The 26,850-nt window shown below is 34.3% G+C and overlaps 2 protein-coding genes across 3 annotated transcripts; both read right to left on the bottom strand.

Annotated features, from left to right (window-relative positions):
- Positions 1 to 15,560: 15,560 nt before the first annotated feature.
- Positions 15,561 to 23,372, bottom strand: LOC107821137 (uncharacterized). The gene is made up of 5 exons (XM_016647545.2): positions 22,909 to 23,372; positions 17,925 to 18,194; positions 17,364 to 17,640; positions 16,254 to 16,373; positions 15,561 to 16,183 (listed from the first exon to the last, which is right to left on the bottom strand). Exons 1-4 carry the CDS (start codon positions 23,370 to 23,372, stop codon positions 16,281 to 16,283), a joined length of 1,104 nt encoding a protein of 367 aa, XP_016503031.1. The 3' UTR covers positions 15,561 to 16,183; positions 16,254 to 16,280.
- Positions 23,373 to 24,228: 856 nt separating this feature from the next.
- Positions 24,229 to 26,850, bottom strand: LOC107821139 (uncharacterized). Of its 2 annotated transcripts, none has more exons than XR_001656073.2 (3): positions 25,165 to 25,776; positions 24,931 to 25,078; positions 24,229 to 24,665 (listed from the first exon to the last, which is right to left on the bottom strand). XR_001656073.2 is itself a non-coding variant. In XM_016647548.2 (3 exons), the coding sequence occupies exons 1-3, from the start codon at positions 26,677 to 26,679 to the stop codon at positions 24,471 to 24,473; spliced, it is 336 nt and encodes a 111-aa protein (XP_016503034.1). In that variant the 5' UTR covers positions 26,680 to 26,850; the 3' UTR covers positions 24,229 to 24,470. The 2 variants fall into 2 exon arrangements, 1 of the variants encoding a protein (XP_016503034.1); XM_016647548.2 differs by lacking the exon at positions 25,165 to 25,776 and adding an exon at positions 26,601 to 26,850 and having other exon boundaries at positions 24,931 to 24,992.

The raw sequence follows: 26,850 nt of genomic DNA, 5'->3' as shown, positions 1-26,850 counted from the left end.
CAGTTCCCACAGCCATATCAAACCTAACCATTCCTGTAAATCGTTCACTCACCCAGCCCTAGATACTACGTCCGTTTTTGGAAGGTCTTCATCGGTATACTCCGTCGATGGATCCTAAAATACATACGGCCTGATTCCTGTAAAACTAGGGGTATGTAGTCATCTCAAAAGCCAGGGTGCGGCCTAACTTCTTCAAACCATTTCATTCGGTCAAAATTGGCCATAATTTCTTTATCCGAAAACTTTTTCATTCTTCCCGGGTAAAGAGGGGCAACTGTTGCTACCCAATTTTTCCCTATATATTTTCAATATATAAAATACCTTCAAAATAGCATATGTATGCATATATAAGCATGTCCAAGGGTTTTATTATTTTTCCATAATTTTAAAGGTTTTTTAATTGATTTATTTCCCCCTTTTTATCCATAAAATCCCAATAATTATTTTCAAAATTATTATTTTTGATAATTCAGCTATTGGACTTTTATATTTATGCCAAAATATAGCTAATATAATTTTTACATATTTTTTACATTTTCATTTAGTATTTTTAAAGCTAAATTGCACATTATTGCAATATTAGCCCTTTTAAGGTTTAATTAGGTTTTATATTTATAAAATTAGATCCTGTATTTTTAAATTGTTAATTATGTATTATAAATCATTTTAGCCTTTTAAGTTAATTTTCAGAAACTATTTACTATTTTTTATAAATTAAAAGGGAAAAGGTGGCTATTCAACTTGTAGCCAAAATTGGCTTTCAAATCTAGCCCAAATCGAATCCCAATTCCCCAGCGCAATTCTAATTAAAAACCGACCCTAACCCAGTTTTAACCCAAGCCCAAATCGGATCCCCACCTACCCCATTCAATCTGAATCGTTGATCATTCAGATCGACAGTCCCCAACTCCCCTTCCTAAACTAAACCAAACGAACCCCCCCCCCCCCAAACCCTCTCATTTGTTCACTCAACCAACTCTCATCTCTCTCTCTCTCTCTCTCTTTCTCTCTCTCTGGTTCTCTCTAGAACCTTCCCCCTCCCCTCCTCTCCGATGAACTTCACCCACTTTCTCCAGCCATCTCCTTGCCTGAATCCATGGTGGTCTCACCTCCTACCAGCCTTATGGCTCCCTCTTGAGCATGTGCCATCATTTTGAGGCCATCAAGTGAACCAAAGGTGGTTCACTCACCTCCCATGGTTTCTCATGCCATTTTTCGGTCATCCATGGCCGTTCGAGGAGAATCTGTGACTTTTCCGGCGAGATCGGTAACTTTTCGAAGTTTTCTCACTTTCCTAGTTTCTCTGAAACCCTAGATTTAAAAAACTTTCCAATTTTCTTTCAGATCTGTCTTAGATCTGTGTATGTTATGAATCTCTTGGTGTTTTCTCAAAGGTTTTTCCGATTTCTTTCAAAGTGACTCTTTGTCTTAAAGATTAGGGTTTTCTTAACCTCTTTTAAAAGACTTCTTCTTCGATTTTAAATGTTGTCTTAAGATTTTACTATGTTCAAACAGTTTGTATATGTTTTCCTTCTACCTGATTCGTCGTGTTAAAAACCCTAAGTATTTTGGTTTTATCCGAGGATTTGGAACTGTCTTTGTTTATTTTGTATGTATACTTGTTTCGATTGAGTTCTTTGTGTTTAGATCCTTTCTTTGTCTATCTTAACTGATTCTGAGTTCTCACCGCTTTTAACTCAACTCTGTCAAAACCCTAATTTCTTAAAGATTTTCCTCATTCGTTACTGTGAGTTTTAAAGACTTCCTTTACTTGTTTTTGTGTGTCGGTCTGATCTTCTTTGCTTGTTGCTATGTGTTAGACTGGTTTCTTCATTTTTGGTTCTATGTGACTACTTGAATTTGTTGATTACCATGCTTCGAGTAGTCCTTAGCCTACTCATGTCACTTTTGTATGTTTGTGTTCATCTAAGCTTCTCTTTGTCAATATGTTTGACCCTGCATGTCTGATATGCATGTTCATTCTTTTCTATTTATATGTCAAAGTGTAGAATCATGACTCTTTCTTGATTGATCTTGATTTCCTTAAGTTACGGTTTGATTGCAAGGTTTTTCTTATAAACCCCTAATTTTACTCATTTGTTTAAGTTGATTGATTCCCTTCTTTATTTTGCTGTAATGTTTCACCCCTGCTGAATTCTTTCCCCAAATTAAGTATATTTTGTACCTAGACTCAATTGTATACTCTATACTTTTACTATCCCTTATATGGTCAAAATCAATCTTTCTCAAATTGATTTGCGTTCCTTAATTACCCCTGTTAGTATCTGTTTGAGTAGTAATTCCTTGATTAAAGGAAATTACTTGTATTGATTGGATTCTAATGGTGATTACTTCTATAATTGTGCAAAACCTTTACTTGTTACTTTATTTTCTACTCTTTTTCAAAGCTATAAATACCCTACCCTCTCTTCTCTAAAGACACGAACAGATAGTTCACAACACACACATACACACTCAAACTCTCTCTTCTTTCTCTGCTACTTGTGCTACTGCTTGTCTAGTCAGCTGAAAACTAAGGCTAGACTGTGGAATTCTACTTTCTTTACTTTTATGCACTTTTCTCCTTTGACTGGTATGTCCTAGTTTAATTTTAAACCTTCAATAACAACATGCTTCTCTTATTGCTTCAGTTTCTCTCATTCTTGGTCTACTTTCTGTTGTGAAACCTGTAGTTAAGTTACATTACCAGCATGCTATAATGTCTCCCCTTCCCCTTTAGATTAATGCACTCCCCTATGTGTGTTTCAAAGCATGCTTTGTCAATTACTTATTGTGTACTTACCATCTGATGAATCCCAAGTCCCTATCCCTTCAATGTGTTTATGTTCTTTCTGACTAGTTTGTGATTGTGCCAGTATCAGCTATTGTTGTGCATGTCCAAACCAGTCCTAAAACCCTTGATGGGTTTATGTGTTTACAGTCAAATGTCTGTGTATCCTAAATCCCCTGACTCCCTTATGTGACTACCGATTCCCCTCTTAAGGTGTTTGAGTTATGTTTGCTGCTACAACTGCCTCCAATCATCTCTGTTACTGATTGCTTTCAAAATGGACTTGTCAGTCCAGTTTTTAAACAAACTCTTTTCAAATTATGTCAAGCACTATCACATATATTATTAGGCTACTAGGTTCTGCCCCTTTTGTGTGAGCCTTGCTTTGGGACCCTTGAGCTCCCTCTGAACCTGGACACATAAGAGCTGGCCCTTCCACACTGCACTTATTCTTGGTTATGCAATCTAGGTGTAAGCACTGCCCGGGATCCCTTGAGATCCTTAGGGAACTCTGACACACCCAGATTTGAGAAAGTCTATGGAACAATATTGGCATTTGAGGTGGTTTATTACATAACTCAGAGAGGAAGTCAGAATCAGGCTTCCTATAGTTGTAACTTCTTATTTTACATTTCTTATGTAATTCATTTCTTATGTAATAATTTGTAAACAAGTATTGGGGTGGCTAGTGAAAAGGCATAGGGTAAATATGCATGCCATAATTTGTTAAGGGTAGAAAATATGCTATTACGTTTATATTCCTAATTGTGCAATAGAAACCAGTATCCATACGATGCGTTAGAAATCATGTTCTTAGGACATATGTTTCTTGCTTCAGCACCTCATTCATTGATCCATGCTCTATGTCTATGCATTTAGAAATCCTGCTCTTAGGGAAATTCTGCAGCCCTGCCATATGCATTTAGAAATCCTGCTCTTAGGAATTCTGCATCATGAGTTTTATACATGCACTTTAGACACCATGTTTTAGGATCTTATTTGCATTCACACTTAGTGTAAATTACTGATTATAAAAGAGGTAAAAACAGCTTCACACTCGATTATCCTATTTAATATAACTAGTAATAACCTCTGCATTCGTCTCAACTAGAACAGCATGCTCCTAGGGTAAATAATCTCCAAATTGTCTTAATGACTTAGAACAACTGCTGCATATTATTTTACGCCTAGGCAAGCCTTAGGTAGTAACTTAAATAAAATTGGAACTGCCTTTGTTTAATTATCAACTGTCAAAATCAGTAGGTAAACCTGATTCGGACTTCTTTTCTGAGTCATGTAATAAATCTGGTACTGATGTTATCATTTAAACACCCTGTTTTAGGATTTTAAATTCAGACCTTAACTGTGTATAGGTCATGTTGTCTATGTGCATTATTTGTGGAGGTATAACTGAGCTTTCTGCTTGTTTCTGTGTTTTCTCTTTTAAATGTAGTCCTACCTGTTTTGTATGTCGCCTTAGTATTTTGCCTTTAAACCTGAAGTTCTACCTAGAACCTCTCCCCCTAATAGGATAGAAGTCCTAAATTCCTTCGGGACTGATAGGAAGGGATGGGTAACAACATGCAATAGAGGTCGAGACCAACCCTCACTTTAATTACATTCACGGGGTGAGAAGGGTAGATATGGATATGATGACCGGTGCGCTAATACCACGTGTATCCCCTCTTTTGAGGAGTTCCATACCGAGTATTGCATTAATGTAATCCATATTACAAACAAACCTAGGACACCCCTTTACATTCATAAGCATGCTTAGATTATAACTCTTATCAAAACCTTGCTTTCATTAATCGTTTTCAAACACTTGTGTATTTAAACTTAAATCCCCTATTATTTGAGCCCTATTTGTTTATTTGTTAATTGCACAGATTCACAAAAACTGTCTGTCCGGGAACCACACTAGTGGATCCTGAGGGGTGCCTAACACCTTCCCCTTGGGATAATTTCAAGCCCTTACCCTGTCTCTGGTTATCAAACATAGTTAGAAATGAAATTTATGGGACGCACCTTAAAATCGTTAAGTGGAGACTCTTCAAAAATACAAACTCCGTTCCCAAAAGGAATGAGTTGCCCAAACCCAAAATGTCATTAACCCTATTTTCGCGGAAGGGGAAAAAGGGGGCGCGACATTCAACACGAAATAATAGTGGATATAACCATAAATCATTCATGGGTACAAATGGTTATGAAAAGGTAGCTGCCAACTGCTTTGGCATGTGCATTGCATGTGCCATTTGACTTGGTCAGCTGCTGCATGCCCAAGGCTGACATTGCACCCAGCCTTGGCTCATCTTGACATTGTTCCACACTAATGTATTGATCGCAACCTGCCACCCATGATTTTGCCGTACATGCCCGACGCCACTACCACTCGCACATCCTTGGCCGAGTTTTTGCCTTGCCCATGTCAACCCTTGTTTTACCCGTGCCATTGCTTGTATTTTCCTTCACATAGCCTTGCCTTAGCTATTGAAAGCCTTTGTCATCATCCCGCACTACCATGCCTTATCTTAGCCCGCCCTTGGAGCTTCCACAACCCGAAGTGCCCGTGCCACTGACTTTGGCACGCATGCCATGCCATGCTGCCCCAACATTGCCCACACTGCCTTGTCAAGACTTTTCCAAGCATGTCTTGCCTACCCCAAGACCTTGGCCAATACTTGCCCACAACAGCCCTCATGACAATGTCTTGTCCGTTGCCCGCACGATCCTTTTGCCCGCACATAGGCTAATGGAAAGGCCATCACGCCCAATCCTTGACACAGCTGCGCCACGCCCGATGTCAAAAAGTCAGGCCCCTAACAGCTTATGCCTTAGGCCCCTAAATTTTGGGGGGACCATTTTTTAAAAAATAATAGGTTTATAGGTATTTAAAAAAATATTTAGTACTTTTTATACAAAAGTAGAGTTTGTTTATAATAATTGCCTCAAAGAAAAGAAGTTTTTCAAGATTATAATTGATAAAATCTTACCTGAGATTAACAATGTCTCAAGATAAATTATATGGGTTGGCTATATTATCAATTGAAAAGGAATTATTAGAGAAAATCGATTATGAAAAAAATATTAACAATTTTGCATCTCGAAAAAATAGAAAAAAAGACTTCAAATAAAAATATATATCATAACTTTTTTTAAAATAAAAATTAGACCTCACATTAAACTTTGACTTTAGGCCATATATGTGTTTGAGCCGCCTTGCATTTAGCTTCCCAAAGATGGAGTCTTCATTGGCCCGCAGATGTTTGTATGGATTAGTTCCAATGGTGCACTTGCTCTCCAAAAGTTTCCTTTTTGGAAAAGACTTTCTATATTGCTTTCCCATAATATAACTTTCACATGGATCTACCTCAGTATGTATTTCAGGAAGACCTTGTACCATGCCTTTTTGTTTGAGGAGCTTCAAGCCATGAAAATTCAAGTGACAAAACCTTTTGTGCCAAATTCATGAATCATTAACAAATTCAATTTTAAATGCATTATAATGAAGTTGTAAGGAAAGTTCATGTTTATCATCTTTACTTCACCAGTGACTTGATTTGGCTCATTTTTGTCATAAATTTTACAAAGACCATTCCTAACCAAAAGAGAACAACAATTTCCCATGAGTTGGCCAACACTAAGAAAATATTTTTCCATTCCAGGAACATAAAGAACAATATAAATTTGCTTACTGCTTATTTTTTGTTGATTGAAATGATACATTTACCTTTATAGCCTGTTTGGCCAAGCTTCTTTTTGGCCAAAAGTGTTTGTTTTTTTTAAAAGCACTTTTGGACAAAAATTGAGGTGTTTGGCCAAGCTTTTGGAAGGAAAAAAAGTGCTTTTGAGTTTTGGAGAAGCAGAAAAAAGTAGTTTCTCTCCAAAAGCACTTTTTTGAGAAGCACTTTTGAGAAAAATACACTTAGAAGCAGTTTTTTAAAGCTTGGCCAAATACTAATTGCTGCTCAGAAGTGTTTTTTTTAAACTAATTAGCCAAACACAAACTACTTCTCACCAAAAGTACTTTTGAGAAAAGCACTTTTAAAAAAAATACTTCCCAAAATAAACTGATTTTTGTAGCTTTGCCAAACGGGCTATTAGCGTCAAATAATGCTTCATTTCCTATTCACTTTAGAAGTGAAGTTGAGATTAATTGAGATCAAAGCTTTTTTTATCTCCACACATATGATTGGTACAAGCGCTATCAACATACCATTCATTACTTTTTTTAAAATATCAGATTCAGAAGCGTAGAAAAGGTTCTCTTTTTTTTTCTTCCGTTTTTTATTCACAAAAGTTGGCTTACTCTTGTTGTTTGTACCTGCAAACCTTCTCAATGTGGCCAAACTTTTTACAAAAGTTACATTGGGGCTTCCCTTTGTGCCAACATTTTTCTGCATTATGGTTAGTCTTTTTGCAAATTTTACAATGAAGACAAAATGCTACATTGGATGCCCATGTTATGAATAACTTAAAGATTAAATCTCTTACTTTATGTCCATCATCTTTACTTTTTATGCCTATAAAAGGCCATGCAATTGCAATGGAAAGATACACCAAAGTGAAAGAAGAAAACACTTCTCCGTTCTTTCTATCTCTTCTTATTTATATTTTACTGCATTGCTTTTATTTTATAACACGTTATCAGCAGGAAGCTCTAATTTTATTCTTAACTCCCGCTAAGTTGAGCCATATTTTATTAAGGTATGTATCATTATAATCCTTTTATTTATGGCAGTACATATCATATGCTCACTGTTTGCAGATTACTTGTGCGCTTGGGCATCTTAAATAGTTTAAGTACATTGCAGTGATAAAATAACTATTTCCTTCCGTGCTCAACTCTTAGAGGACCTCAAAGTCATCAAACTAGCTATGCACTAATGTCATACTTATAATATTCATGGACTCCCTGGATCAAAACATATCTTTAAGGCATTTTGAAGAACTGTGAGAAATGAATTGACAAGCAATAATTTTATAGTTTAATTACTTTATATTTATTGGAACATATAAATAATGTTAGTCACGTTCAATTCTATTAACACATATATATCAATAATATAAAGTGAAATGCAACACACACACATATATATATATATATATATATATATATATATATATATATATATATATAATATAAAGTGAAATGAAACAAGTATGTAATTTCTACTTTATGGCAAGAATAAAATGAAATAGTAGATTGTTAACATGATATAGCTCTATTTTCATTTCTTTTATCTTAATCATTTTGTTTTCATTAATTGTTTATTATTATAATTTTCTCTAACTTATTCATTTTTTATGATAGTTTTCACTATGTCAAATTTATCAAAACTTGAATTTGTGGCACTTGACATCACCGGGAGGAACTATTTATCATGGGTCTTTGATGCTGAAATTCACCTTGATGCTAAAGGTCTTGGAAATACTATTATAAAAGGAAATAAAGCATCAAATCAGGATAAAGTGAAGGCCATGATTTTCCTTCATCATCATCTACATGAAGGGTTAAAAACTGAATATTTAACCGTAAAAGATACACTTGAATTATGGATTAATTTGAAGGATCGGTATGACCACCTAAAACTTACAGTATTACCGAAAGCTCGGTATGAATGGATACATTTAAGGTTGTAAGACCTTAAAACCGTAAGTGAGTATAATTCTGCTATCTTTAAAGTAAGTTCTCTATTAAAATTATGTGGAGACACTATCACAGATGAGGACTTATTGGAAAAAATATTTTCTACTTTTCACGCTTCAAATGTGATGCTACAACAACAATACCGTGAAAAAGGTTTTAAGAAATATTCTGAGTTAATCACATGCCTACTTGTTGCAGAACATAATAATACTCTATTAATGAAAAATCATGAAGTCTGTCCCACTGGGTCAGCTCTATTTCCGGAAGTGAATGATGTAGCAGCATATGATAAGTTTGAAAGAAAACAAAATAATTACCGTGGTCGTGGACATGGTCGTAAACGTGGACGTGGCAGGGGGCGAAACAATTATCGTCATTATGGTGGAAATAAATTGGAGAACAATAAGGGTTCTCAAATTAATCATTCAAAAGGTAAAACTAGTATGTGTCACCGATGTGGTATGAGAGGTCATTGGGCACGCATTTGTCGTACGCCAGAACATTTTGTCAAACTTTATCAAGCCTCCCTCAGGAAAAAAGAGAAAATAATGTGGAGGCACATTTGACCTTTCAAAATAGTAATGATGAAGCAGGTCCCTCAAACAAATATGATTCTAAGGCACATCTTGCATATAAAGATGATGATTTTGAAGGCCTAACAAATATTACTCATTTAGAAGCTGGAGACTTCTTTGAGGATATTGACTGAAGAACCAATCATCTTACTGCGGAATGAAACTATAAAAGTTGTTATTTTATGTTTGCAACTAGTTTATTTTTCTTGAGTGTATTTTCCTAATGCATCACGTGTTGCTAGTTTCTACATTCCTAATGTATTTCTTAATGTTTTTTTTGCTTGTCTTTCATATTTCTTATGATGTATTATTTGTCTTTTTTTTATGAAGAATATGAAAATTCCCCAATCTTCAATTGGACTCAAGATTAATAAAGATGATATATGTCTTCTGGATAGTGCTACAACACACACTATTTTAAAGGATAAGAGATATTTCTCTTAATTGGTAATGAAAGAAACGTATGTTAATACAATATCCGATAGTACAAGATTAATTGAAGGTTCTGGAAGAGCCAATTTATTACTACCAGGAGAAACAAATTTGGCTATTGATGATGCACTATATTGTAGCAAATCTCAAAGAAACTTATTAAGTTTTAAAGATATTTGCCAAAATGGCTATCATATTGAGACTACAAATGATTAAAAGATTGAATATCTTTATATTACTACAATAATGTCCGGTAAAAAATATGTGCTTAAAATGTTACTTGCTCTTTCCTCCGGCTTATACTACACAAGTATTAGTAGGATTGAAACACATGCCGTAGTAAACGAGAAGTTTACTATTCAAGATAATTTTATTATTTGGCATGACCGGTTGGGCTATCCTGGTTCTAATATGATGCGTAAAATAATTGAGAATTCACATGGACATGCAATGAAGAATCAGAAGATTCTTCAATTTAAGGAATTCTCTTGTGCTGCATGTTCTCAAGGAAAATTAATTATTAGACCATCAACTATTAAAGTTAGGATGGAATCCCCTGCATTTCTGGAACGTATACAGGGTGATATATGTGGGCCCATTCACCCTCCATGTGGACCATTCAAATATTATATGGTTTTGGTAGATGCATCTACAAGATGGTCACATGTGTGCTTACTATCAACTCGCAATATGGCATTTGCGAGATTGTTAGCTCAAATAATAAAGCTAAGAGCATAATTTCCAGATTATGCAATTAAGACAATTCGTCTTGATAATGCTGGTGAGTTTACATCTCAAGCCTTTAATGATTATTGTATTTCAACTGGGATAACAATTGAGCATCCGGTTGCTCATGTTTATACACAAAATGATCTAGCAGAATCATTGATAAAACGCCTCCAATTAATTGCTAGACCAATGCTTATGAGAACAAGACTTTCCATTTCAGTATGGGGTCATGCTATTTTGCACGCAGCAGCACTTATGCGGATAAGGCCCACAAGTTATCATAAAGTCTCCCCATTGCAATTGGTTTTTGGTCAGGAGCCAAATATTTCCCATCGTAGGATCTTTGATTGTGCGATATATGTTCCAATTGCTCCACCACAACGCACAAAGATGGGTCCTCAAAGAAGGTTGGGGATATATATTGGATTTGAATCTCTTTCTATTATAAAATAACTAGAGCCGATGACTGGAGATTTATTTACGGCAAGATTTTCTGATTGCCATTTTGATAAATCAGTATATCCAACATTAGGGGGAGAAAATAAGCGGCTGAAAAAAGAAGATAGATTGGAATGCATTATCATTGTCTCATTTAGATCCTCGAATAAATCAATGTGAACAAGAGGTTCAAAAGATTATTCATTTACAAAATATTGCAAATCAATTGCCAGATGCATTCACTGACCTACCAAGGGTGACTAAGTCACATATTCCAGCTGCTAATGCTCTACTTCGCGTTGATATCCCGACAGTATAATTAATTAAAGCAAATGAGTCTAAGCCATGCTTGAAACATGGTAGACCAATCGGTTCTAAAGATAAAAATCCTCGAAGAAGAAAAGGAGCAAGTGATCAAAGTGAACATAACACAGAGGTAGTGTCTCAAGAAGAGCCCCAAGACGTAACAAATGATAAGACCTTAGGGGAGGTTCAGGTACCTGAAAATAATGAGAATAAAGAGATATCAATAAGTTACGTCTCAACCGGGAAAAGATGGAACCGAAATAATATTGTTATCGATAACATTTTTGTTTATAATGTTATTGTTGAAATAATGCAACAAGATGAGGATCTTGAACCAAAATCTGTCAATGAATGTAGACAGAGAAATGATTGGCCAAAATGGAAAGACGCTATCCAGGCAGAGTTAACTTCACTTGGAAAACGTGAAGTCTTCGGACCCATAGTTCGAACACCTGAAGGCATAAAGCCAGTAAGGTATAAATGGGTTTTTGTGGAAAACGAAATGATAAAAATGAAGTCGTTAGATATAAAGCGCGACTTGTGGCGCAAGGGTTTTCCCAAAGGCCTGGAATTGATTATATGGAGACATATTGTCCTGTAGTGGATACTATCACCTTCAGGTATCTCATAAATATGGCAGTGCAAGAAACACTTGATATGTATCTAATGGATGTTGTTACAGCCTATTTGTATGGATCATTAGACAACGAAATTTTTATGAAAGTACCTGAGGGATTTAAAGTGCCAGAAGCATATAAAAGTTTTCGAGAAACTTGTTCAATAAAGCTTCAGAAATCTTTATACGGATTGAAACAATCAGGTCGTATGTGGTACAATCGCCTGAGTGAATACCTGTTGAAAGAAGGGTACAAGAATGATCCAATTTGTCCTTGTGTCTTTATAAAAAGGTCTAGATCTAAATTTGTTATAATCGTCGTGTATGTTGATGATTTAAATATCATTGGAACTTCTGGGGAGTTTCCAAAAACAGTAGACTGTTTGAAGAAAGAATTTGAAATGAAAGATCTTGGAAAGACAAAATTTTGTCTTGGTCTACAAATTGAGTATATGAAAGATGGAATATTTGTGTATCAATCAACATGCACTGAAAAGATTTTAAAGCGATTATATATGGATAAAGTACATCCATTGAGTACCCCGATGGTTGTGAGATCACTTGATATAAAGAAAGATCCATTCCGACCTCATGAAAATGATGAAGAGCTTCTTGGTACCGAAGTAGCATATCTTAGTGCAATTGGGGCATTAATGTATCTTGCCAATAATTCCCGACCAGATATAGCTTTCTCAGTAAGCTTATTGGCAAGATTTAGTTCTTCGCCAACACAAAGACACTGAAATGGTATTAAAAATATATTCAGATACCTCCAAGGGACCATTGATATGGGTTTATTTTATTCAAATGAATCCAAGCCATCATTGATTGGTTATGCAGATGCAGGATATTTGTCTGATCCACACAAGGGTCTATCTCAGACAGGCTATTTATTTACAAGTGGAGGTACAGCCATATCATGGCGTTCGACAAAACAAACTATGGTTGCTACTTCTTCAAATCATGCAGAGATAATAGCCATTCACGAAGCAAGTCGAGAATGAGTTTGATTGAGATCTATAACTCAACACATTCAGCAAACATGTGGTCTTTCTTTGAAAGAGAATATTCCAACAATATTGTATGAAGACAATGCTGCATGCATAGCTCAATTGAAAGGAGGATATATCAAAGGAGATAGAACAAAATACATTTCACCGAAATTCTTTTTCACTCATGATCTTCAGAAGAATGGTGAAATAGATGTACAACAAGTTCATTCAAGTGATAACTTTGCTGATCTGTTCACTAAGGCATTACCAACCTCAATATTTGAAAAGTTGATATATAAGATTGGAATGCGTCGTCTTCGAGACATTAAGTGATTTTTCATCAGGGGGAGTAACTACACGCTGCACTCTTTTCCTTAACCAAGGTTTTGTCCCACTGGGTTTTCCTGGTACGGTTTTTAATGAGGCAGCAAGCAATGCATATTATAAATAACTTGTACATCCCAATATTTTCTTTTTGTAAGTTCTTAATGAGGCACATTATCTTACATGGACATCCAAGGAGGAGTGTTATGAATAGTTTGTACATTGGATGTTACATTGGATGTCCATGTTGTGAATAACTTAAATATTAAATCTCCTACTTTATGTCCATCATCTTTATTTTTTATGCCTATAAAAGGTCATGTAATTGCAATGGAAAGATACACCAAAGTGCAAGGAGAAAACACGTCTCCCTTCTTTCTATCTCTTCTTATTTATATTTTACTGCATTGCTTTTATTTTATAACAGACTAGTATTTTTCTCACATTTTTCTGTATCCTTCTTAGTGAAGTCATCACAATTAGGGATTTATATGGACCGAGTTGGTTCGGTTTTTATCAAAACCAAACCAAACCAACTATATCGGTTTGGATTGGTTCGGTTTTGTCGGATTTTTTGTTATTCAAATATTATTTCAATCTTACTTTGTTAAATTTTTTATAAGTAAATATATGTTTGGTAAAAATATAAAAAATTGACAAACATATTATCTATTAAAATATACTTATGAGAAAATTTTATTAGTAACACATAGTAATGGTTATTTTATAGTCGTTTGACAATAATGTTGCATTGATGTACACTTTCAAGGTTAACCGAATTTAGTAATTAAACATAAAACTCAATATGATACCTAATAATAATAATCACTTCACATTCGAAAAAGATATAACAATTTAGTAGATCTTAACATATGATATGAATATGGAAGAATAAAGAGATTGACGCATTTCAGTAACACATGATGAGAAAGTGATCATACAACCCATTATTTAAGGTTAATAAATATGGATCACTTCATATACTATTAAATATTATATCCTGCAAGATAATCCCAAATATTTTTAGACATTTTTTAAAGAAAATTTTATATAAAATCTTAAAAGTATATGTAAAAATTATATATTTATATGTCGGTTTGGTTCGAATTTTTTTACTCAATATTAAACCAAACCTAATTAGATTTTTTAATCGGTTTGGTTTGATTTTTCGATTTAGTGCGGTTTTCCGATTTGGCTTGTACCCCTAATCACAATGATGCTTCTTTTTTCGATTATACTTCTTCTTTTGTTAGATTCTTTGAGAATTTTTAAAAGTTCTAATTGGTTCTGGACTCGAAAGCTGTCTCTTCAGGTTGATTCCCACGGAAAATTCTTTGTTTCTCATGTGCACGAAACGATCCAACTAGCTCTTTGATGGAAAGTTTAGAAAAATCTTTCGTCTCTTCACCGATAGCAACAATGTACTCATATTTTTTCTGTAATACTAATTAAAAAAAAAATCACAACTTGTTGTTCAGAAATTTCATCACCATAATTTCTCATTTTATTAACAATATCCATGACTTGTGCAATAATTATCTATTTTTTACAAAAAATGCTCTTAAGACTCCCATTTGAATTTTTCTCAAGGTTTTTGCATCTTGACGACACTTAGCCTCAAGGTTTTATATCTCTGCTATTGTAATTTACTAGGGGTGTCAATGAATATTCGAAAACCGACTAAACTGATCGAACCGAACCACACCAAACCGATTTTTAGGTTTCTTTTTAAGAAATCGTAGGTTTTTATAAAAATATATAATCGCACAGATAATTAGGGTAGGTTTTTTATTTTATAAAAATAAACCGAAAAAATACCGAACCGTACCGAATAAATTTTACATGTAGAAATTATATTTATTTAATAAGTTTAAAAATAATAATGCATTAATTTTCTTTGAGCCTTGGAATTATGAAAACTATTACAAGCTAACAAGTAATTAAACTCAAAATACTAATTCCTAAAACCTATTATTCTACTTCTACTTAAACTAAGTTATTTCAAGTATTTTTATTAGCAAGACACAAAGTATTCTAGCGATTATGAGTAGCAAACTACAATGTACACTACCAAAAATCAGGTGATTTCCGACTGAAATTTCTGACCGAAATCGGTCGGAAATTGATAATTTCCGACCAAATTTCGATCGTTTTTAATTGGACGGAAAAATAATGGTCGCAAATGCAGACCGGCCGCAATTGGTCGCAAATTTCCGATCGAAATCGGTCGGAAAATATTGGTCGAAAATTTCCGACCAAAATCGGTCGATAAAATCCAATGCGCTGACTGGCAGCCAAACTCTATTTTCCGACCGAAATCAGTCGGAAAATATTATTATTTAGTTATTTTTAATTTTAGTTTTCCGACCGAATTCGGTCGAAATTTTTAAAAAATAATAATATTATTTCATTAAATAATTATTTGTAAATTGTTAATTTATTTAAAAAATAAATATAAATTTATAATTTCCGACCGAATTCGGTCGAAAATTACGAATTTCTGGGCAAAAAAAAAATAAATTCCGACCGAATTCGATCAGAAAACTAGGTAAAAACTGGGCAGAAAAAGGCTCTTTTTAAGCTACACTCTCTGCCAATTTAAACCAACATACATCCTATAATGGCAGCTTACATTGCTGCCATTCAACCATGAAAACTCAATAAAATAACTAATAGCCACCAACAACAACAATTAACCAACAACTAATAACCACAACCACAACAACTAATAACCACAACAACAACTACTAAAGTGTTCAATAACAATATAATCATCATTCAAATAACCAACAACAAAATATTGACAAGTTCACAACTTTGTTTAACAATACACAACATTCAATGAATTTTTTATGTAGCACCATCTTCATGTAATGTCCTAGGACCTTCATCGTCGGCGGGTGGGGAAGGAGGATGAGACCGGGGAATGGGGAAAGCACCACAAGCAAGAAGATTTGCCAGCTGACCTTGAAGGAGATCAAATTGTTTGTCCCTCCTTTCTAGCTGACCTTGAAGGGTATCAAAATTCTTCTTTTCTCTAGCCTTGGTCTCTTCAAGCTCTGCTGTCAGCTTTGCGATCTTCTCTTCCATGGACGATATAGCCGAACTATCAATCGCCTCGCCTTGGGCGAAAGTCCCTATACCTTGCAATACAGCCCTGTAGCGCCGAAACGATTTATCTGAAAGGCCGTATGCTATCCCTTTTTTAGGACCACCGACAGTACTCAACCATATCCTCTTCTCTTCTTCGTCTGAAATGGGCGGTCGCTCGCCTTGCTCATTTAGTGGCAAGCTCTGAGTGTACTCCTCCAAATTGATCTTGTAGCGACCCTTTATTTAGAAGATAGAAAATTACTAACTATATAATATTAGAAACATTTATAGTAGTTATGAAACTTACATGTGTAGTCTCTGCCCGGTCCTCGACTCATCTAGTTGGATCTGTCGGTGCCTTCTTCTTCCGGATGTGAGTCTCCATGAAGAACTCATCATGACTCATCTTCCTCCCCAATTTTTTTTCCTACAAATATAATAAACATGTTAACGAAAACTATAGCAATACACGTATTTTGTTGTAAAAGCAGAGTGCAATTTAAGAGATAGGAATTTTAAGTAACTAGATTCTTGAGAGAAACATAGGATAAAAAATACAACATGAAGCTGGGATTATATGGAGTCCACTTGAGCTTCACTGAAAAAAACTTTGGTTTTTGATAGCCTAGAGCTGGTTAGTCTATATAATGTTTGGCCATACAACTCCAAGGTTGTGTTCTAGTTCCAATATTCTCTAATTAGTTTGTGTTGTATGTTAACCAGTACTATGTTCTTTCCACTTCTAAAATTGTGGTCTTCATAATTTTCTTCAAGATTTTAGATTTTTGTGCTGTTAAATACAAATTCCTATCAATATGAATTTGCTCATTTAAAATAAACATATTAAAATATGATTCTTCAACAAATTTGGAACCAGGGGTTCTCAAATTGATAGAGAGATTTTTCATGAACATCAGCGCTTATAAACATGAAAAATACATTAAATAGAAATCTAATAATAGATAAAACAACATCTTAAACCTAATTAAAACAAATTTCATGCTTTTTAGTGTACTGTCAAGAAACCAACACTTACCAGTTTGTGTTAAGCAACAATTCAAATGAGGAGTGTGTTATATAGTGCCAGCCCAAACAACAAATATTATTATAACCTAAGTTTCTTTGCTGGTAGAAGATAAAAATTATATGTTATTGTACTATATTTGTTTGGCAATATATATATTTCTCTAAGCAAGGAAGCAGAACAAAAACAACCTTATTTAATATAAATATGGTAGTCACATAATTATGCAGTTAATATATAATTATGTAGTTAATAAAAACAACCTCATTTAGTATAAATATTGTATGTTATGTGTGTATTTTTGAAATGTCAACTTGCCGTGATATTCCAAAGTTTTGGGAGATATATAAATATAGTTCCATAAAAATAGACTGAAATATTTTAAGAAATTACCAGATGTCTCCTCGTATCCCCCATGCTCCTTGAACCCAGACAGTGCAAGGAGCCACCCTTCTCAGATGCTCGGGCTTTCTTTCTCTGTTCACTCTGCTTCTTGAATTTGTCGGTGGTCCAATACTTCTCCAGATCCACCCATATATGCGGTAGAACCCATGAAGGCCTCTTTTTAACCCTTCGAGCGGTGCTGAAGGAATCAGAGTCTCCTACGGCATTTGTACTCCAAATTTTTACAAATTTCACGGTTATACTGGTCCTCCCAGGAACACTTAGTCTGCAAATAAAGTAAGTAACGTTAGATGAAAATATTGTTAATATAACACTTAAATAGATAAGAATTGTATTAAAATCTTAAATTGGTTGAACATCTGTTGCACGAGACTATCAGTAAAGTCACTCCAAGTCGGATAGGGTGTTAAATACAACGAGGCAAGTATATCAGTAATTATCTTTGTAACATGATTATTAGGAATAAACCTGCAACACTGCAATTACATTAAATAAATAAGAGTAGCTATTATAATTCAGCAAAAAAAAGAAGTAATAAATAAATCTTACTCGTTGCCTTCAGGACTGATGATTATCCTATGGTAATGATCATAACGCACATCATCCGGATCATCATCCTCCGATGAATCTGAAGCATGTGCAGAAGAGGGTGCATTTGGCTCAGTGCTACTATCTCGAAGACAAAGTCTAGAAATGCTAGGAGACGAACTCTGTGGAGAGGGATACGGGGTCCCTGAAGACGTCCGCGATCCACATCCCTGCACAGATCTAGACCCCTGCTCCGATCCAGACCACTGCTGCGATCCGGCCGTCTGAAATCTAGATGGATGCGATCCGGATCAGTGAGACGGAACATACATAAACAATGGATCAAAATTTTATTTCAAATTACCGTTCCTCTTTCTCTCAAATGTTTATTCTTTCTCTACTCAAGTCAATACTAAGTCATACGTTCAAGAATCAAGACTTTATTGCAATTAGCCAATTACCCAAACTTTTCAACCCGTAATATATGTTCTCGTAACCACACAAGAAATTATATATGCAACAAAAGCCACAAAAAAGGACCACACTTGTTACAATAGGTTATCTAAAGTATTTGTCGATCCAATTCACTTAGAGCTGATAGATACACATGCATGAATATAGAGGCATCAATACTAAAATATGAACACAAATATAGATACAATCAGCTCAAGCACTTTTAAGACTAACAAGAGAAGCAACTTAAATAATCCAATTTTTGTTTTAAAGGTAGAGATATCAAGAGCATATCTTTAACACTTCACAGTCCACTATAAGGAACAAAGTAATAAAAAAAATTATCTCCGGTTCACATGGTTCAAGAATGTCAATTACAACCAGATTCTAATATATGAATTATATTATATATTTTTTAAGGCGCGCTAAAGTTAACTGATGAAAAAATTGGGATCTTGAGTGCTAAGGAGGTTCTTTTTCTATTCAGCATATTCTTTAGTAGTATCCCACATATCATCCTAGTAAGTCAAATTACAGTTCCTCCTTCTCTCAAATGATTATTCTTTCTCTACTCAAGTTAATACTAACTCATACACTCAAGCCAATTACCCAAACTTTTCAACCCGTTATATATGTCCTTGTAACCACATAAGAAATTATCTACTCAACAAATGCCACAAAAAAAAAGGACCACACTTGTTACCAATTAAAAACAAAAAGAGAAACAAAAAATCAAAAACAAAATTAGAGTGATCTAAGGAGAGAAATTAAGAAGCTAACTTTTAAAGTATCTACAATTCAGAAGAGAACAATATAAATATAATGTGTAATTATCAGAAAGGAAAATAAACTAAAATCACATTTAATTGAATCAAAAATTAAGGGGAAAAAATGAAAAATGCATAAGCTGAAACATCATAATAATTCGATTCAATGAAAGATCCACTCTTACTTTGAATTTAGCTCCAAATGCCTGACAATGGAATTCCTTTTAGGTAAAATCTGTGTAATAGGAGTCTCAAGATCCTAAGAAGGATCATCAAATTCTCTTCTTTATAGAGAAAGAAATCACATCATTCATAAAGATCATCCAAATACAACGGCATAGAGAATAGTCCCCGACTTATTCCAAAATTTCATGATACGGTTACACCTTTCATCTCTGAGTCCTTTAACAACCACGACTTGACAGAAAGAGGGGGGTGAGAGCTGAAAGATGATTAGATCTAACAGTAGTAGTGAGGGTTTTGGGGGAGCAGAAGAAGGAATTTGGGAAAATAAATTTTTTGCATCGGCTAGGGTTTGGGGAAAAGGGGAAGGGATTTGGAAAAACGAGGGAAACAAAGAAAACACTAGCAGCATATTTCTATTTCTTAGGTTTTAGCAATATAATTAAAAAAAATAAAAAAGGTTAGTATATAATTAGTAGCGACTTTGTCGCTGCAAATAAAATTTTGTGGCGAGAATTTTAAGGTCGCTACAAATTATTTTTCATCAAAATTTCAAAATAAAAATGTAGTAACTACTAGAGGCGACCTTGGTGAAGTCACCACTAAAACCTGACTTTATGAGGCGATGATTAAAGTCGCTGCTAAATTTATAATATTTAGTGGCAACCTATTCAAGTCGCCACTAAAACTAGTATTTTTGCGGCAACAAGAACCGTCGCCACTAAAGATCGTCGCTAAAAACCTAATTTCTTGTAGTGACTGCTCGGCGCACCGTTTATCCAAAATCAAAATCATCAGATTATTCTTCGCATAAATCGAATAGAAAGTCTGATGCATTGAAGAATTTTTCTCAAACACATATTCTCAGTCTCAGGGAAGTACACAAAAGTTGGGCCAAAGGAAGCAAAATTCCGGGCAAAACATAACTAACCTGATAACTGTTTCGACGAAGCGCAGAAACTGTGCCGCAAGAGAGAAGATCGGAAGAGATTTGAGGAAAATAGATCAAAATCCGGAGAAAGAGTAGTAGCGGGGACCTTCTTCGGAATTATGTGCTGGTTTGGGTTTCGCATAGAGGCACAGACTGGAAAATCAGAGATAGCACGTGTCCAGAAAGCCAAAAAATATTATTCCCAAAATACCCTTACTACCCCAAGCTCCTCTCCTTATTCCCTTCTATAATAGTAGTAATATATATTATACTATACTATACATTTAGGTAGTGTGATTACGAATTTAGAATAAATCATCGGCAAATCCACTTATGCTTATTGTAATTATCAATTTATATAAGCTAGTTGTCACTAATACACTTCTACGTAATAAAATTATCAATTTACGGTCGAATCAAACCTAACATTACTTAAGGATACTACTAAAGGACTTATACTTAGTGTAATGTCAATCTATAAGCTAATTACAACTAATACACTTATTATAATATAAGCGACAGAAAAAAAGTCTGTCGGTACTGCTGCATCGGTAAACAACTGTTTTTTAGTAAAGTGTATAGTATATATAAGATAGTATAGCATATATATAATATATATATATATATATATATATATATATATATATATATATATATATATATATATATAGAGAGAGAGAGAGAGAGAGAGAGAGAGAGAGAGAGAATATAGCATATAATTATCAATGTATAGGCTAATGAATCACTAGCGTTACTTCAGAATAACACTTATATTACTTAACGATACCACTAATAAACTTTCACTTACTTTAATTATCAAACTAAAGATAAACAATCACAAACATTTCTCACAAACATCATTAATACACTTCCATTTAGTGTATAATTATCAATGTATCGGCTAATCAATTACTAACGTTACTTATATAAAGATACCACTAGTTCATTAATTATTAACGTTACTTAAGGATACCATTAATGCAGTTCTACTTACACTAATTATCAATTTAAGATATATATATACACATACACTATACATTTAGATAGTGTGATTACGAATTTAGAATAAATCATCGGCAAATCCACTTATGCTTATTGTAATTATCAATTTATATAAGCTAATTGTCACTAATACACTTCTACGTAATAAAATTATTAATTTACGGTCGAATCAAACCAAATATTTGACCACTTTCCGACCGAATTCGGTCGGAAATATTGAGTTACAATTATTTCGGTTTTTTGTCTTGCGCGGGAAACAAAAAATTCAAAAAGCAATTTGGAAATTTTTTAATAAATAATTATTTTTTACATTATATACAAGGTTGACCAAATATTTGATTAGTTCCCGACCGAGTTCGGTCAAAAATTTGGAAATATTTTAATAAATAATTATTTTTTACATTATATACAAGTTTGACCAAATATTTGACAAATTTTCCGACCGAAATCGATCGGAAAGTTTTTTTTTTTTTTGCTGTCAGTCACTTTTGTTGTGTTTTGCGACCAAATACTCTTAATTCCAACCGATTTCGGTCGGAAATTCTTGGACAGAAATCACCTGATTTCTAGTAGTGTTATTGAATATGTTTCCTTTCATATAATTTAGATTTATCTTTTTGAATATTTAATCTTCGATTGACTTTATTCTTGAGTCCCAGCTTGGTGTATATCTTTTAACTCGTGTGATTAATATTTTCTTTGCCTTTGTTTGATTTCTTTTACGCTGTTGTAGAATAGTTGATGGATCTACACTCTAGCCATCTTTTTTTTAATTCATCACCCTTTAAATAGTAAAAATGTCTAGAAAGTTTTGCTAAGTCCTATAAAAGAGCAATAACATATGTTCTTGCAATTCTACTTCTACTGGTGAATTTTATATGATATTAAAAAAATACCGAAAATTAACCGAACTGTACCGATACCGAAGAGAAACCGACATGATTGGGACGGTTTCGAAAATTCTAATTTTGATTATACATAATAGAATAACCGAAAAATTGATATGGTATAAATTTTATAAAATAACCGCCCGAACCGAACCATTAACACCCCTAAGGTCATCATCGTTTTCTAGCTGTTCATAACCATTTGCAACAATTGTCCACAAGCATTCAGTTTTTAGATAAGTTCCATTCTAATCTTCTAGTATTCAAAATGATTTCCATAAAGAAAAATGAGTAAAACCAACTGAAGAGCCAACACCTTCTTTTGTGTTTGATGTCATGATTATTTTTCTTCACGTAACCCCAGATTAAGATCGAAAACTACTCTGATATCAATTTGTAGGAAAGATTAGGAAGAGAATATTTTTCTTAGAGAATGCTCAAGCCAAATATATCTCTATTTATGCTTAAAATACTATTCAAGAGTCTTGCACAACTAACAAGATACATACATCACAAGTACCTATAAAGACTTCTTGGAAAACTAAGAGATAATATTGCAAAACTAAATATTCTTAAAATTATAAAAGACTCCCAGATAACAGAAAAGTCAAGAATAATATTCATACGTCACATATTTTCTTATATGCATTATGTTTGTTAATCATCAAAACTCACAACTCAACACAAATTTATTGAGCTGGCATCTCATAGGACAGCTGCCCCTTCTCTCAAGCCAAGTCCATAGGCAGCGAAGATGAAAATAATGCGAACAACTTGAGTACCCACTGGTAAATCTCCTAAACAAATCACAACAATTCTCATGAGTATCACTCTTTATCCTCGTCTTTTTCAGCGAGTCAATCAATGACAAACTAGCCGGTCGGAACCTTGTCCTGTCACAGACATGATATCGGTACAAAAGGAGATTAGCTGATGCGCGAATTATCTCTTTGTTGCATTCTATAAAACGATATTCAACGTTTTCTTGAAAGTCAAGAGAACTAATCGTAGGCCAGTTGTTAATGACATCCGCCACAATTATTTCTTTATATTTTTCCCGAGACTTCATGCACATCATTAACTCTTCGTAGCTTAGCCATAGACTAAAAGCTTCTTCTAATTTTTCCTCTTCTTGGTAGGGGACGACCTTTTGTGTTCCATTGATGTCAGTTCCAACCCATCGATGTATGGTTTTGCTGTAGAATCGGATCTCCACTGGCGTCGATGAATTAATAGTATTATTCATCTGTTTAAACACTAAGTTTTTACTCGAGAAAAAACCTTTAATTTGCTCTTTTGTAGCCTACCTTTCTTTCTTTTTTATTTTCTTGATAATAGTTTAGGCATTCCTGGAAGGGATTATATAGCTTGACTAGTTTCCAAATTTTTTTTGATTCCTAATTCAACTATGAAAAAGAATATCCCCTCTAAAGTTATAGCGATAGTCCATATTCAAGTAGGAGATGATGGACAAGTTTCTACTTGAATACGTTTTCTACTTCAAGTAGTATTCCCTTAAAGATATTTTCTATTTCAAATGCTGTTTAATACTTCACAACTAGCTTACCAATAAGATATTTATTGTTGAAAAGGTAATTACTTTACAACTAAATCATTAATTAATCATTCGTTTCCAAAATAATTTTCCATCCAATTTATGTCTTTTTCTTTTTTTATCTACTAGTTGGAATACGTTTTAGACTTGTTGGAAAACTGGAATCACATTCGAGCCCTCGGAAACAAAAGCATACTTAGCAATTTCAATGCTCCTTTTAAACCACTGGGCTGCTACTCCTACATAATAATTAGGATCCAAACAGAGTTATCCTGCCCTATTTTCATTTCTGTTCCTGCAGGAGATGTGTCGTAAATCATTACCTAATGATTTACCTAATGCCAAAAACTCATGGATGGGGTGATCAACTCAATGTAATTCCTTCGTGTAGCCCCCCGCCCGCCAACCCCCCCCCCCCCCCCCAAAAAAAAAATAACAATCATGACCTCTCCTTTGACGACAACATATAACTGCACACTAAATAGGAGGAAGGAGTGGCATAACATTCACTACTGCTCTTGCAATATCTAGCTAAGAATTACACCAGTTATGTAATTCAAAAACTGAAATATCTAATAACTTGTGCAAGTATCGCCTAGAGGCATACGTATTACAGATAACATGCCATAGTAATATACAAGCTTTCAACAAAAATTTTACAAGGAAAACAGAAAATAGTAGAGACGACGCTTCTTTGAAGTTTCTACATTCCAACTTCTTTTAGAAAAAAAGGGAGGAACTACATTGCCCAACTTGTAGCGGATTAGTGGAAGTGGAATAATGATGAGCTTATGGGAGCCCACCATTGGCGCTAATAGGAGGAGGTGAAGGCCTGGGAATGTAAGGCATAAGAGGAGTACCATGCTCAACAGGTCCTGGTCTTATAGAAGCTTTTGTGCTAGGAACTGGATCTATCGGGCGATAATCTTCCATATCTAAGTTGCTCGAATCGCCCTCAGTAGTGCTTGGACCGAAGCCATTGCCCTGAGAGAGGGAAATAGTGAAGAAATTTTAGTAAGAATTTAACTTTTATACATGTGACTACCGATAAAAATGGAATTAGTAACCTAAACAATATGGCAAGTAACCTTCTATAGCAGCGCAAAATTTTCATTACATTGTTAGTGGATCATAAGTTAAATCGTTTTAGTGACGAGGAAACACCATTTCTGCAGCTGTTTCATTTACCTTATACTAGGTTGCGATGAAACGATTAACAAGCCAAAGATGGTCGATAAAGTGAAAGTACCTGCAGCTTTCTGCTTCTTATGGTCATCTCCATGTCATTATTTTGCCATTTGAAGGACATTCCTGTGGTTCATTTATGAGAAGGCTAAGTCAATACCCTTGTGCGGATATAGCTATCCGGCTTAATTCTGTTGTTTTAGCCTCAGTATCTGGCAAACAGAGATAGGTACATATCTCATATGATTCCTCTAAAAGCAGCAGACTAGTGCATATTAACAAACTGAAATGAATTTACCACAAAAAAGAAGCTGAGCGCAAAAGGGACTGCCATTGACTTCGTCCATAATACTCGGATAACATTTGAGAACCCTCAAGAAACAACTTCGATGAGTAACTTAAGTAGCTGAATAACAGTAAGATGCCTCATCACACGCAAGCATGAACACAGAAAGAGTTAAGTAGGCGGGCTTCTCTTCTAACTGTAACTGTTAGTTTACTGCTTCCATTGATAACAAATCTGGACCTCAATGAACTGAAACTTTTTGAAAGAGAGATATATCACAAAGTTTAAGTTTCTACAGCATTCATTATTCAGATTAACCACTCATATACCTTCTTTTCCTTCTCATCGTACATCAAACTTAGGCACACATTCTAAGAGTGTGTTTGGATTGGCTTTTTTCAATGTTTGTCAAAGTTAAAAAGTGCTTAAAATAAGTTAAAAATTACTTAAAACAAGCCAAAAGCAATACCGTAAAGTTATTCCTGCTAAAAAACCACTTTTTTCAAATCAATCCAAACGGGCTCTAAAAAATAGATGCAATATACAACAAGAAGTTAGCAACAACAACAAAAAAATCAGTGTAATCTCACAAGCATGGTCTGGAGAGGATAGTTTGTACGCGAACATTACCTCTACCTGTAAGAAAGTAGAGAAACTATTTCTGGTAGATTCTCAGCTGCTCAGAAGATGCAATATACACAGAACTTAAATAAATACCAATGTCATGAGTGAATCAATATATAGAGTATAGAAGTCATTTCTAGCATTATATCTCCCAACCTAATCATTTAGCAAATCCCGAGACGTCAAATGTCATGTGAGGACCAAATAACATACAAGTACCAATCACTTTTGTTCGTGGAAATCTAACTTGTGACAAAGAGAGAACCATTTGTGGTCCAGTCCATTTGTCAAAGTTTAGAGTGAACTAGAAGTATAAGGAATATAAAACCACTAAGGAAAAGAAGTAGAATAAATTGTTGGCGAGTGAAATAGTCTTTTACGGAGAGTTCTCTTATATCCCAAAGGTAGGGAAAATGAAGTCAAAATATAAACTACCAGTGAAATACTTTGAAATCCACCCATTTGAGAAAAAACCCTTCATTATATTAATAAAAATCTCCGACAAGTCAATCAATCAACTATTCTTCGGTCTCAAACTAGAAGAGTCGGTTATATGAAACCTCTATATAAGTTCAGCTGTATAAGGAACCATTCTTTCAAATACTCAATAATTTCTCTTTAAGGTGTTCTTTAAGTAAAACTAGCCCTTTCATGTTTCCATCTTTTACAATCACACAATACAAAAGGAATTGAACAAACTTAAGTAACAAACTAAAGCATATTATAAGAACTTAAGTTCAAATATTAAAAAAGTAAATGTCACAGAAAAAATAGCATAGTCCAAGGCCAAAATAAATTTATTTTACTAGGAAATGAAGAGGTACCTCCAGTGCTGAAGCAAATAAAGGACAAAAAGGCTGTCCCCATCACCAAGAACAGAATAAAGAACCCAAAAGCCTTCATACTGCAAGTACAAATATTCACAAAACTGACAAAATATATATAAAGATTGATATTTGATTTTTCCTTCACACCCTTTTCAAGAAAAGTGAAGTTTTTGAATAATTCAACCCATTTGAAAGAACCCGCCTTTGGTAGATGAAAAAGAAGAAGAACAAGCACTCATTCTAGCCC

Source organism: Nicotiana tabacum, chromosome 20, assembly GCF_000715075.1.
Source record: "Nicotiana tabacum cultivar K326 chromosome 20, ASM71507v2, whole genome shotgun sequence".
In the NCBI taxonomy this organism is placed as follows: Eukaryota; Viridiplantae; Streptophyta; class Magnoliopsida; order Solanales; family Solanaceae; genus Nicotiana; species Nicotiana tabacum.
The sequence above is the reverse complement of the archived record's forward strand: the minus strand, read 5'-3'. Positions and strand labels throughout refer to the sequence as shown.